The 15,305-nt window shown below is 33.6% G+C and overlaps 1 protein-coding gene across 2 annotated transcripts in view; it reads left to right on the top strand.

The window, feature by feature from the left end:
* LOC133181681 (uncharacterized WD repeat-containing protein alr3466-like) overlaps positions 1–11,352 on the top strand; it is a 34,970-nt gene extending 23,618 nt beyond the window's left edge. Inside the window, exons 17-22 of one of the 2 annotated variants that reach the window (XM_061316239.1) lie at positions 6,464–6,516; positions 6,838–6,939; positions 7,394–7,580; positions 8,681–8,796; positions 10,433–10,526; positions 10,739–11,352. In XM_061316239.1, the coding sequence (XP_061172223.1) occupies positions 6,464–6,516; positions 6,838–6,939; positions 7,394–7,580; positions 8,681–8,796; positions 10,433–10,526; positions 10,739–10,972 (786 nt within the window). In that variant the 3' untranslated portion in view covers positions 10,973–11,352. The remainder of the gene's footprint in view (positions 1–6,463; positions 6,517–6,837; positions 6,940–7,393; positions 7,581–8,680; positions 8,797–10,432; positions 10,527–10,738) is intronic. The other variant, XM_061316240.1, reaches the window with a different exon arrangement.
* The last annotated feature ends 3,953 nt before the right edge of the window (positions 11,353–15,305 follow it).

Here is a 15,305-nt window from a genome sequence, read left to right as displayed (position 1 = left end):
CCAGTTCTGGACTATTTTTAGAAAACCCTGAGGACGTAGAATTCAGTGAATCATGCATGCATCATATAAAGTTTGAATGTAAACGGTCAATTTATATTGGAATTACGCAGTTGACAGTCAATATGATTATTAAATATCAAACGACATGTCATGAAAACTGTTTGTTTTTGTCACGTATTTGTCCGTATTCTGGCACAATGTCCCATTTACATAGCCAGGTAAATATCTATCTGCACAGAAACTTCAGTTAGGTAAAAGTACTTATTCATACATACTAATTAGATTGGCCATTAATTATTGACCAAACCTACAAGATCTCTGTTTGTCATTTAGATTATCGAGTTGTTATGTTAATGCTTATGGAATTCTCCATTTAATGCTGATCTCATTAATTTTGGAGATCATCATGATTCATATTTAAATGTCAACCAGAAAATCATAAATGTCTACATTAAGTACAATATTTTGTTTTCATATTCCTAAAGTGTTCAAACTTTGGAGTTCAAAGCAGTAAAATTCCTCTCTCCTTCATAATCACTCCCCTTAATTCATTTGAAGATACCAGATCAGTTTTTAGTTTACACATTGATATACCATATAAGCAAAATTTTAAGTGAGGATTAAATTTTGGCATTACATGTATTAGCAAGGGTTTTGAGATCACTAAAATTTTACATTGTCAACAATTTATTCCATATTGTTTTTTATAGTTATCTGAATTGACTTTATAAAATGGCTGAAATTACTTCTTGATAAAAATCTTTACCAATATTTGGAAATAAATGGATTTATTAATCACCAAAATTCCACTTATACAGTATATCTGGACTCTAATTTATACATTGATATATCTAGTAACAACTAAGTTAACACTTTGATATATATTGGACCACTAATTAGATTACACTGATATATTGGACCACTATGTAGTTACATTTTTAGCTCTTCTGAGCCAAAGGCTCAAAGAGCTAATGCTATGGCCATTTGTGCGGTGTGCGGCGTGCGGTGTGCGTAAACTTTTTAGAATATTGGCCATAACTCAAGAACCCCTTGGCCAATTATTGTCAAATTTGTCACAGGGTATCCTTGGCCCAAGGGCTCCCTTTTATACTAAAACTAGGGTTGTGACCCTTTAACAAGGGGAGATAATTAGGAAAATAGGAACAAAAGTACTGGTTGCTAAAAAATCTTCTTCTCAAGAACCACTGGGCAGATTATCACCAAACTTACACAAAAGGATGAGGATATGTTGTAGATTAAAATTTGCACGGGGATTTACCCTGGGGCAAAGGGCGTGGTCTCAAGGTCACTTCAAAGTTGACCAAAAATTACATTTTATTAAAATGTTGATATTTTGCTTACTATAAGGACTAGGATCATCAAATCTTGTCAGTTGATGCATCTAAGGACCTCATATCATGTTGACTCAAAAGTAGGTCACGGTGACCTACTTTTTAAATTTTGGGGCCATTCTTTTTCAAAATGATTTAGAGGCATATTTTGAACAATTTAAGGCCTATGATCATCAAACTTTGTCAGTTGATGTATCTTGGGTCCTTGAAGTACGTCAACTAAAAAATAGGTCACCTTGACCTACTTTTTGAATTTTATGGCTAATCTTTATCAAAACAATTAAGGCCATTAATTCCAATACCAAAAGGTTTAGAATCATTAAAACTTGTAAGATGATGCATCTTGGGGACATAAAACGTATTTATTAAAAAGTAGGTCACAGTGACCTACTTTTTGAACTTTGCAGGCATTCGATTTCAAAGCATTTTAGAGGCATAATTTGGACATTTTGAGGCTATGATCATAAAACTTTGTAAGTTGATGCATCTTGGGTCCTCAAAAAACATCAACTGAAAAGTAGGTCACTGTGACCTACTTTTCAATTTATATGACTATAATTAAATATTTCAGGTACTATTTGACTTAGAATCATCAAACTTTGTCAGTTGATGCATCTTGGGTGTTCGGAGTAGGTCGACTGAAAAGTAGGTCACCATGACCTACTTTTGAAAATTTATGGCTTTAATTAAATATTTCAGGTACTTATTGGCTTAGAATCATCAAACTTTGTCATTTGATGCATCTTGGGTCCTCTGAGTATGACAACTGAAAAGTAGGTCACAGTGACCTACTTTTGAAAAATTATGGCTTTAATTAAATATTTCAGATACTTATTGGCTTAGAATCATCAAACTTTGTCAGTTGATGCATCTTGGGTCCTTGGAGTACGACAACTGAAAAGTAGGTCACGGTGACCTAGTTTTGAAATTTTATGGCTGTATTTAATATTTTTCGGGTACTATTTGGCTTAGAATCATCAAAATTTGTCAGTTGATGCATCTTGGGTCCTCGGAGTAGGTTGACTGAAAAGTAGGTCACCGTGACCTACTTTTGAAAATTTATGACTTCAATCAAATATTTTGGGTACTAATTGGCTTAGAATCATCAAACTTTGTCAGTCAATGTATCTTGGGTCTTCAGAGTGCAACAACTGAAAAGTAGGTCACTGTGACCTACTTTTGAAAATTTATGGCTTTAATTAAATATTTCAAGTTCTAATTGGCTTAGAATCATCAAACTTTGTCAGTTGATGCATCTTGGGTCCTTGGAGTACAACAACTGAAAAGTAGGTCACTTTGACCTACTTATAAAATTTTATGGTTATAATTTAAAAAAAACATTTTAGGTATTAATTGGCTTAGAATCATTAAACTTAGTTAATGGGTCCTCAGAGAATGCCAAGTGATAAGCAGGTCACCATGACCAACTCCCAGGTACTAATTGGCTTAGAATCATCTTGGGTTCTCAGAATGTGAACTGGAATTTCAAGGGTTTATCTAAATATAAAGGATACTTAGAGGCTTCAAATAGAAGTGATAGGTTGTACAGTTTATCAGAAGAGCGATTCAAGGTCCTTGGGCCTCTTGTTATATATCTGACCACTATGTAGTTTACACATTGATATATCTGACCACTATGTAGTTTACACATTGATATATCCAACCACTACACAGTTTACACATTGATATATCTGACCACTATGTAGTTTACACATTGATATATCTGACCACTATGTAGTTTACACATTGATATATCTGACCACTATGTAGTTTACACATTGATATATCCAACCACTACACAGTTTACACATTGATATATCTGACCACTATGTAGTTTACACATTGATATATCTGACCACTACATAGTTTACATATTGATATATCTGACCACTATGTAGTTTACAAATTGATATACCCCCCCCCCCCCCCCACTATGTAGATCACACATTGATATATCCCCTACACTGTAGTTTACACATTGATATATCTAACCACTACATAGTTTACATATTGATGTATCTGACCACTATGTAGTTTACACATTGATATATCCCCCCCATTATGTAGTTTACACATTGATATATCCCCTACACTGTAGTTTACACATTGATATATCTGACCACTACATAGTTTACATATTGATATATTTGACCACTATGTAGTTTACACATTGATATATCCAACCACTATGTAGTTTATATATTGATATATCTGACCACTACATAGTTTACATATTGATATATCTGACCACTATATAGTTTACACATTGATATATCTGACCACTATGTAGTTTACATATTGATATATCTGACCACTGTGTAGTTTACACATTGATATATCTGACCACTATATAGTTTACATATTGATATATCTGACCACTATGTAGTTTACATATTGATATATCTGACCACTATGTAGTTTACATATTGATATATCTGACCACTGTGTAGTTTATATATTGATATATCTGACCACTATGTAGTTTACACATTGATATATCTGACCACTGTGTAGTTTACACATTGATATATCTGACCACTACATAGTTTACATATTGATATATCTGACCACTATGTAGTTTACACATTGATATATCTGTCCACTATGTAGTTTACACATTGATATATCTGACCACTATGTAGTTTACACATTGATATATCTGACCACTGTAGTTTACACATTGATATATCTGAACACTACATAGTTTACATATTGATATATCTGACCACTGTGTAGTTTATATATTGATATATCTGACCACTCTGTAGTTTACATATTGATATATCTAACCACTACATAGTTTACACATTGATATATCTGACCACTGTGTAGTTTACACATTGATATATCTGACCACTACATAGTTTACACATTGATATATCTGACCACTGTGTAGTTTATATATTGATATATCTGACCACTCTGTAGTTTACGTATTGATATATCTGACCACTATGTAGTTTACACATTGATATATCTGACCACTGTGTAGTTTACATATTGATATATCTGACCACTGTGTAGTTTACATATTGATATATCTAACCACTATGTAGTTTACATTTTAATATATATCTGACAACTACGTAGTTTACACCTTGATATATCTGACCACTCTGTATTTTACACATTGTAGTAACAATAGATGAATATTGGGGGGGGGAGTGTCATGTAAGGGCTCTGACTTTTCTTTATAAAATAAAAAAATATTCAGCGTATGCTTCGTAGTGTTCCAGTTTTTATTGATAACAAGAAGGGTTCCATGTTATTTATACATTTACATATCATATGTTCTTAAATAGCGGTGCACCATTAAAAGGTTCAGACAAGCCAAATTACCATATACTTAGGTGTATGTCATTGTAAATTAAAGCAATAAACTTTCTTTCTAACTCCAATTAAGTCCCATAGACTTGTCATTTTTCTTAGCTGTCTAAAACTCAGCAGTTTCCTATTTCTACTTTAAAAAAAATGAGGTTGTTGACCCTCACCTTATAATTGTTGACAAGATCCACTTATACATACTTGAAGTTGCAATTTTAGTGGAAATTATCATTAATCTTTTGGCCTTTAAACATATAGATTCTAAATGTAACAGAATCAGGTTTATGATAGCAATTAAAATTACAATACTAATTTTGGCACCTGTTTTAGTGCATTAGACTAATTTATTCTGCTAGAATATAAATCTAAATAAGGTTGCTATTCTATGAACACAAATATTCATATTAGAAAAGTCAGTACGTGTATATATATATATTTTTAAAATGTTCATTTTATGAATTACTAAACTAAGACTGCTTTGTGATCCTGGGACCTGTTCTTTAATACATTGACTCTCTTTAAGATACTTTTTTCACATAAAGTCTGTACTTTTACATTATTGATTGATTGTTAACAAGCTGAAGTAATGATAGGCCATTTTGTGCTTGATGTGAACCCAGCATTAGGGGAAAGTAAAAAGTAACCATGTAGTTACTATAGTACTAGTATTCTATTTCCATGTTTGCCATAATCATGTTTTACATTAGTAGATTATTGAACTACACTAGCAGTATATTCCTTGTAATTTGCCTTATTTTTAGCTAACCTCAATGAAGTTGGGGGAGCTTATGTAATACCCTCGGCGTCAGCGTCCCAGGTTAAAGTTTTTGGAGCAGTTTTCTTTTCAAGTACTTCTATGCCCTATATCAATCAGAGATGCATGGAGGATGCTTCTAGTATGTTTCATTGTACCAGTCAAGGTTTCAGATGCTGCAATTTCAGCTAAAGAATGACCAGGTTAATGTTTTTGGAGCAGGTTAGGGTTATTGGTGCAGGTTAAAGTTTCATTTCATTTAAAGGTCTCATTTCCAAGTAACTATAGGCCTTATATTGACCAAACTTGCATAGATGATACGTCTAAGAATGCACACTACTGAACTTGCTTCGGATGCTGGATCTGACCTACATTTTCCGGATGAGTGACCAGGTTAAAGTTTTTGGAGCAGATCTCATTTCCAAGTAACTATAAGCCCTATATTGACCAAACTTGCATGGATGATAAACCTAAGGATGCACACCACTGGACTTGCTTCGGATGCTGGATCTGACCTACATTTTCCGGATGAGTGATCAGGTTGAAGTTTTTGGGCAGATCTCATTTCCAAGTAACTATAAGCCCTATATTGACCAAACTTGCATGGATGATACATCTAAGGATGCACACCACTGGACTTGCTTCAGATGCTGGATTTGACCTACATTTTCTGGATGAGTGATCAGGTTGAAGTTTTTGGAGCAGATCTCATTTTCAAGTAACTATAAGGCCTAACTGAACCAAACTTGCATGCATGATGCATCAAGGGATGAACACTCTCAAACTTGCTTCAGATGCTGGATTTGACTTGCATTTTCTGGATGAATGACTAGTTTTAAGTTTTTAGATAAGTCCATTCCCAAGCAGCAGCCATATCAGACCAAAATTGCATAAATGTTGCATCTAGGGATGCACACTACTAGATTATTAGTTTAGTGTGGGACTTTGCCTTACTTAAAGACAACATTCATTGAGGTGAGCTCTGTAATCTCTGATAACCTATGTTTTAATGATGTAATTTTCTGATTGGCAGTTGAGTGGTGGTTGGGATAAGAGAATCTGTATTTGGGATCTAGAAAAGGGAACGTAAGTATCAGGAGAATTCACAGACCTATAGTGTAAAAGTATTAAACATATTCTTTTTTCTGTTTTGTTTGTTAATTTTATGGTAAAAATTTTATATTTCTGTGTAGTTTTATAAGAGTATTTTTCGGGATCTCTAAATCCCCCTGTATCGGAAGAGGAAAAAAAGGGGATAGAGGGGGATATGAATATCAAACACATTCAAATCTTATTTATTCTGGTTAGACTGGAGAATATGTTTAATAAAAAAAGCCATGCAGTATATAAATCTAATTATTACTTTAGCAATAAATGTTGTGTGTCTGATGTATGTATATATTTTAGCTTGGAGGGTACTTTCCGTAACACTGCCCCGGGTGCTGCCTATGAGAGTCTAGAATTTGCTTGTGATGGGGTTATCATGGATATGGACTACTCACCAAAACAGTAAGTTTTTTTATTAATTATGCTTATATATTTTGGTTCAAACAGCTTATTAAAGTTGACACACAGGCATCGATGTTGTAACTCTCTTTCCTGTTGGAGTATACATAGCACCTTGCTGCAATCACACAAGATGTCTATGTAGATGTTGTGTATTCCAAAACCTTCCTATTATAATGAATGTGTTGTGTACTCCCAGCCCTTGTCTATTAAGATGAAAACTTTTAGTCCCTTTCAGTAAATTCAATTGTTTTATATATATGTTGTCTAATCTGAAATGTTGTCTAATCTGGCAATTTTTTTTTGAAGGGGGGGGGGGGGGGGGAGGGGGGACCCGAGGTGTACCTCGTACAATGAGTTTTCCATACGGATCTTACTTTACAATAATAGGAACTTCTTGTTTTAGGAGGTACATGTATAGATCTTAATTCACTTATCTATTTATCTTCCTATGTAGCAAAGAATTTGCCTATGCCTCCAGTGACAAAATGGTATATATAAGAAAATTTTCCACAAATGGTGCTAAAATGACTTTGGTAAACACATTACAAGGTCATGAAGGTGAAGTTACTTGTGTACGCTGGAATATACATGGTAAAGGATCATGGGTGACTGGGTCAGAAGATGGAACTATCCGAATCTGGGTGAGCACTTTGGGTTTTTTTTAGCACTACTGGTCAGAGACCAGAAGAGCTTATGTGATAGTAAGAATGTCCTTTGTCAGTCCATCTGTCTTTCTCTAAACAATTTTTCAAAATTTTACTCCTCCTACAGTTTTGGTCTGATTTCAGTATAACTTGGCACACAAGAAAACTACACTAAGATACATGATTCTGTGTATAGGTTTTTGATTTTAATGACCAGTGTTGCCATGGTTACTAAAATAGAAATTTCTGTGAAATACTTTCTAAACACTCCTCCTCCTACAGTTTTGGTCTGATTTCAATATACCATGTGTGTACTTAAAAAAGCAGGCTTCATATTTTAGCCGCTTTGGCACAGTAAGCATTGCACTTATTCATGAATACCATTGATTAATCATTTAATTAATATATGGCAGGGGACATGTGTAGCGCTAATTCATAATTACACCAACAACTCTGTATCCAATGATTGCACTAAATTTTGAATACTTCAATTTTTGTACAGTTACTTGGCACACAAGTAAACTACACTAAGATACATAATTCTGTGCATCAGTGTATGGTTTTAATGAACGATATTGCCATGGTTACTATAGATAGAAATTTCTGTAAATTTTTTTCAAAAGGCTTCTCCTACAGTTTTAGTCTGATTGCAATAAATCTTGTCACAAAAGGAGATTAAACCAAGAATCATTATTCTATTTATTGCTGTTGCAAAGTTTCAAGTCCAAGTGCTACTTTTTTCTTCCTTTCTTATAAGTACAGAACAGTAGAGCCACAGTCTCCTCAGAGACTTTTGGGTTTTTTTTTTAAATTGTATTCCATCATTGAAATAGATTGTATTATAGTACTGTCAAACTTCATTATCTCAAATTTGATGGGACTGAGATAAGACTTCAAGATATCTGAGGATTCAAGATATTGAGGGTAAAATACTTAAAGAATAGGTGTATGGGACTTCCAAAATCACTTCTACATATCCATGGTATTCAAGATATCTGTGTTCAAGATGCCAAAGTTCAACTGTATATTCCTTTATGTGAATCAAATTCCTTTAAATTATGTTCTACTTTTCGTAAAGGGTGTTATGATTTTTGTAGGCTGGACATGGTTTAAATGAGTGTGAACAAATTCTGGCTGCTCAAGGAGGAGTGTGTTGTATGTGTATAGATAAACTGAATGGAAGTATTGTAGCTGGTATACAAAACACCATCAGGTAAGTTAACTGATCAGATAATACAGAGTATAATAGAGTCGTGTAATTAGTAGGATTAAATCACCTATACATGGCCCTGAGAATGACAGCCAAAACTTGATGACCAGTTCAGAACATTTCTTACTTAAGGAAATGTGTCATAAAGTCCCTAGGAACATACGGCAAATCTAGAAAATATATAAAAAAAAATTTGGAGATATTTATGGAACCATTTAATTGGCCATCTTGTATACATAAACAAATTCTTTTGACATGAACAATGTGGCAGGTTCCTCTCTATACTGTAAACATTTGTTTTTGCTTGCATGTTTTTTCGCATCAGTGCTTGAATGGACTACATTTACTTCTCCAAGAATTCTTGTAAGCTATAACTGGACTGAAAAGTCAATCTATGTGACATTTTTAAGAGACAAAACTATAACCACAAGTCATGAATTGTCAGGCCTGACCTGAGACTGTCATGAGAACTAGGATCTCAGCAGGAAATAGAACCAAATAAAATCCTTGTGTTTTTATAGAATTATAAATGCTTTTGACTGAAAATATAGTAAAATAAATTTTCCATAAAATGGTAAAATATTGTACATCATTGTGTAGCAGTGTTCATTTAATTTCAGGGTATATCACAGTGAACATTATTGATCTGTAGCAGTGTTCATTTAATTTCAGGGTATATCAGGCCAAAAATAAAATTAGCTTTGTTTGGCGTTGCTGACCGACTCGCATAAATTGGTGCGGTCTGAAGAATTTTTTCAACAGATACTGATCATAATTTTTATTTTGTAATATTCATCCGGATTTAAGTGTTTGTACGTTTGCATAATATATACAGAATGGGAAAGAATCATGTAAACGCTTGATTGATCAAACAGTTTTCATTTATATGCATCTATGTGATGTTGAATAAATGTGTATCACGAATCCAAGCATGGCTATCGAAAGTGGTAAGATGTAAACTTGGTATAACAGAAGTTGATGGCATGACTCTCTGTGGTAATGTGGTTTTAAAAGTAAACTGATGAATAAGATATACCAGTTCGAAATAGAAATTTCACGGTACAATGTCCTATCCAATTTGCTAGTCTAGCTGCCATGCTTGGATTTGTGCACATGAATCAAATTTACACTAATTTAATGTCAGTGATTTTTAATGCTATGTATATTAAAGGGTTAAAGCTAATAGGGTTTGAAAATCAATGACAAAACTGAGAATCAATTCGGACTGTGGTTGTTGTTAAACTATCGGAAACCCATGACGTTCGGATACTAACAACATGTACCATTTCTGAAATTTAAAAAAATATATATTTTCCCTACCTACCGACCCAAACGTATAAAGACTAAGTCGGCAACGCCAAACCAACAATATTTTAATTGTGGCCTCACGGTGAACATTGTCCATCTATAGCAGTGTTTATCTAATTTCAGGGTATATGACAGTGAACATTATCCATCTGTAGCAGTGTTCATTTAATTTCAGGGTATATCACAGTGAACATTATCCATCTGTAGCAGTGTTTATTTAATTTCAGGATATATGACAGTGAACATTATCCATCTGTAGCAGTGTTCATTTAATTTCAGGGTATATGACAGTGAACATTATCCATCTGTAGCAGTGTTCATTTAATTTCAGGGTATATGACAGTGAACATTACCGCCTGGTTCAGACAAATCTGGGTCATACTGATGCTGTTCGGAGTATCATCCACATCCCAGAGAGAAATCAGGTCAGATTCCTTGAATTTGAAAGAATTTTTTTGGGATCCATCTTTTATCTTTTTTTTATAAAAAAATTTTGGCTTGATCTGTAAAACAGAATGGACTTATTGTGAAAAAAATCCTATACAAACAATGTACATAAGTTTTTCATACATTTTAAGTTGATACCTTTAATGTCTTTTGGAGTATGTTTTTTTCTAATTGTGTCCTGTATTTACAGTATGTCTCATGTTCCTGGGATCAAACGATCCGTGTCTGGAATTCCTGGAAAAAACCAAAGAGAAGAGTGATTCCAAAGAATGAAAACAAACACATGACCTTGAACTCTGGAGATGGTGATAAACCCTTGTCTGCGGAGAAAAAAGTGGCATTTTCTGACATCGACGCAGAGGAAGAGATGGCAAAGATCCCTGAAGAAGATGAAGAAGAATTACAAGTTGAGGAGGAGCCCTAAGTGGAGGAGGAGCCGTAAGTGGTAAAAACAAGACCATTCTGTGCCATAATAGCAAGTGTGATATAAAACAAAATCCATTCCATGTGATAGCTTATCATCAAATATCAGCCATAGGGTGTGATATAGGGCTGTATTTGTTAGTGCAAATTTTGGGATTTAATAAATCAATAATTAAGTGTTTTGATTTTTGTGATCAGACATGAATTGATTTGTTTGAGTTGACCTGTATGGGCTATTTTACATTACATGTATAATCTATGTCTTTTGTATTTTTTATTGATGAAATATTATTTGTATGGACAAATCTTCCATATATATGTACATGGATGTATGAAGATTACTTACTTTATGGTTATATATATTTACAAGAGTCTATATTTAAATATATTTTATTAAACATTTTTATATATTGTACAGTTCATATTTATAAACACTTGTAATTCATATATTTTTGTATACTAAACTGTATTTTCTCTACATATTTTTAATGTTTGTTATGCTCTGCGTTCTATCTGTAAAGAAGCGGGTTAGATTTTGTGTTTACTTGTACCTAGTCAATTTCTGACACTGTCCAGTGATTAATCATTAACATTTAAGATTTGCATGTTTTCATTTAACTTGTGCAAATCTGTGTGCATGCATTGCTTAAAATTTATTTTATTTTCAGATCAAGGTTAGTGAAAATGATAAATCTAAATTGTTTTAATTATCGCTGTCCCTGAACTTTTAATTCTTACTTTGACTTCCTCTGATTTGAAACAGATGTTTATTTTTTTCTTAAATTGGGGGTAATATATTTTTCATTTATCATTTTTTAATATACTGGTACAATGTATATGTGTACAAAAAAGTAGCAAAAAAAAAAAGAATTACATAATGCTTTGTAACAATTAAAGCTATGAAATTTTAATATCAATGCAGACATTTCTGTTTAAATTATTCAGCCTTTTTTGTGACAGATGTATGTGTGCATTAGTTTGACGTAATTATAAATGCAGATAACACTGGCTCATACATGTATATCTACTTCTAACTAGTTTTGTCTCAAGTCTCCTCGTGTATTTATGAATTATCTTCATATTGTTTGGAATTTTTCATAGTTCTTTTGTACTGAACATCCCTGCCCCCTTTCTTTGTAGATTTTACTGAAGTTTTATGCTTGTTTGTTTGTTTTTTAAATGTTTTCAGTCTGTTGAAATTTCCAAAATTTCTGTTTATGCATATTCCGCTGCTTACTCTGTATTGTACAATTAAATGAGTGTCAATTGAAAATGATGATCAGTGTGCCAAACTTTGACCATGACCTTTAACTTAAGGTAACCAGGGTTGTGAAATGTGTATTCCAGAATAGTTTGGTGCTTTTAGGTCAGTATTATGCACCAATGTTTGATGTTAGTATAAATAGCTAATATTATTAAAGAGATGTATTAGAGCACATGCATTCTCTTTCTTGTTAAACTACTTCAATGTATGTAAGTGGTGAAAAACCCAGAAGAGATGTTTCTTAAGTGTCCTGTGCAATTTTTTATGGACTTTGTTTGGAAGTAATATTTGGAAATATGTCATTCATAACAAAATAAAAAATAATGATTTTATAAAAGTTTTTTTTTTTTTTGAGTACTTTGGTTATTTTGTGAATGATGGTAATTAGTGAACAAGTCCCACTGATAAAATTTTCTGTAAACTTTTAGAGTTTAGGGACCATTATCTTTTCTTTTTTTCCAGGGTATCAGAACTGTGCTTTTCTTATTCTCTCAGCACATACACACCATTCCCATTTCATCTACAAGTTTTTGTCTGAACATTCTAATTGATTTTATTTTGTTTCTTTGAAAACAAGTTTGCTATATATTCTGTATACATGTAAAAAAAAAATATGAATGAATAGCAACTTTGCTACATACATTAAGTAAAAAACAGATTGGAGATTACTAGTATTGGAGCAAAGACTTAGTTAACTTGTGTTGGAAATAGGCAGACTTTAACCTTGCAGATTACTAGTATAGAAACATAGGCTAACTTTAATCTAGAAGACAGCTAGTATTGGAGCATACCAGTAGACAGATTTTTATCCTGGCAGATTACTAGTACATGTTTTGGAGCATAGACTGGCTTTCACCTAGCAGAGTACTAGTATTGGAAATAGGCAGACTTAATCTTTGCAGTTTACTTGTATCGGAGCATAGGCTAATTTAAACCTATAGCTGATTACTAGCATTGGAGCAAAGACTGACTTTTATTCTGACAGATTAACAGTATAGGTAAATAGGCAAACTCATACCTTGCAGACTACTAATTTTGAAACGAAGCACACTTAAACCTTTCAGATTACTAGAAATGAAGCATATACTGACTTTAAATCAGCAGGTTGAAGCATAGGCTGTCTATAACTATGCAGATAACTGGTATTGAAGCATTGGCAGACTTTAACCTGGCAGATTGTTGGCTCTAAATCATAGAATGACTTGAAAATTAGCAGATTGCTAATATTAACTTTAACCTAGCAAAGCACTTGTATTAGAGCAGACTGACTATTGGGGTATAAATTGTCTTTTATTTTGGCAGATTATTTGTATTGGAGTATTATGACTTTAATCTAGCAGATTGCTAGTATAAAGAGTATAGACTGACTTAAATCTAGCAGATTACTAGGCATTGGAGCATAGGCTGACTTTGTTCTAGCAGATTACCAGTATTGGAGCATAGACTGACTGTAATAAGCAGATAACGAGCAATGAAGCAATGGCTGACTTTAATCTAGCAGCTTATTAGTATTAGAGCATAGGCTGACTTTAATCTAGCAGATTACTAGCATTGGGGCATAGGCTGACTTTAATCTAGCAGATAACGAACAATTGAGCATTGGCTGTCTTTAATCTAGCAGATTATTAGTATTAGAGCATAGGCTGACTTTATTTTAGTAGATTACTAGTATAAGAGCATAGGCTGACTTAAATCTAGCAGATTTTACTTGCATTGGAGCATAGGCTGACTTTAATCTAGCAGATTATTTGTATTGGAGCATAGGCTGGCTTTAATCTAGCAGAGCACTTCCACTGGAGCATATGCTGACCTTAATCTAGCAGAGCACTTGCATTGGAGCATAGGCTGACTTTAGTCTAGCAGATTACCAGTATTGGAGCATAGACTGACTGTAATAAGCAGATAACAAGCAATGAAGCAATGGCTGACTTTAATCTAGCAGCTTATTAGTATTAGAACATAGGCTGACTTTAGTCTAGCAGATTACTAGTATTAGAACATAGGCTGACTTCAATCTAGCAGATTACTAGCATTGGGGCATAGGCTGACTTTAATCTAGCAGATAACGAACAATTGAGCATTGGCTGTCTTTAATCTAGTGGATTATCAGCATTAGAACATAGGCTGACTTTGCTCCATCATATTACTAGTATATGAGCATAGGCTGCCTTTAGTCTAGCAGATTATTTCTACTGGAGCATAGGCTGATTTTAATCTATCAGAGCACTTGCATTGGAGTGTAGGCTGACTTTAGACTAGCAGATTACTAAAATAAGGGCATAAACTGATTTAATCTAGCAGATTATTTGTATTGGAGCATAGGCTGACTTTAATCTAGCAGATTACCAGTATTGGGGCATAGGCTGACTTTAATTTAGCTGGCAGATTACTATAGCATTGCAGCAAAGCTTTACTTTCATACTGGCAGATTACAGTATTTGAGCATATACTGACTTTTACCTAACCAGATTAACATTTTTGGAGCATAGGATGAACCTAGCAGATCACTAGTATTGGAGCATAGACCAGGCCCGTAGCAACGTTTCAAAAAGGGGGAAGGAGCAAAAATCTTGGAATTTGCCAGTGCTCGACCTTACAGCAACAAAAAAGTGGGATCCAAACACCATCTAAAGGTAAATTTACTATAACAAAGTACTATACACAGGAAAAAAAGTGCGGGGGGGGGGGGGGGCTGCCTGACTGACAACCTAGCAGATTATTTGGAGCAGTGGCAGACTTTATCCTCATAAGAGATTCAGAGTAAGAATCAATCAAGTATTGGACATGTAATATGTCTTCTTCATGTTTCCATACTATAAAATAAAGAAAGGGGCAATGAATCTTCATATACATGTACATTGTTCATCACTGTTAACTGTCATTCTATTATACGTGTATAAATTTCGTATTCAATATGATTTAATTCTATATCAGTGTCCATTCATTTCACTTAAGAATCAATTGGTTTTATCTTATGAAGTCACCACGGGGGTTTTGTTCGTCTACAGTATCTGGTCTCGATGGATTCTATAAATTAAAGTGAGGCTTGATGGTCTTTTCCAAGTGTAAG

Source organism: Saccostrea echinata, unplaced genomic scaffold (assembly GCF_033153115.1).
Source record: "Saccostrea echinata isolate AGI-Se365-2 ecotype Australia unplaced genomic scaffold, CSIRO_AGI_Sech_v1 ptg000009l, whole genome shotgun sequence".
NCBI lineage: Eukaryota > Metazoa > Mollusca > Bivalvia > Ostreida > Ostreidae > Saccostrea > Saccostrea echinata.
The sequence above is the reverse complement of the archived record's forward strand: the minus strand, read 5'-3'. Positions and strand labels throughout refer to the sequence as shown.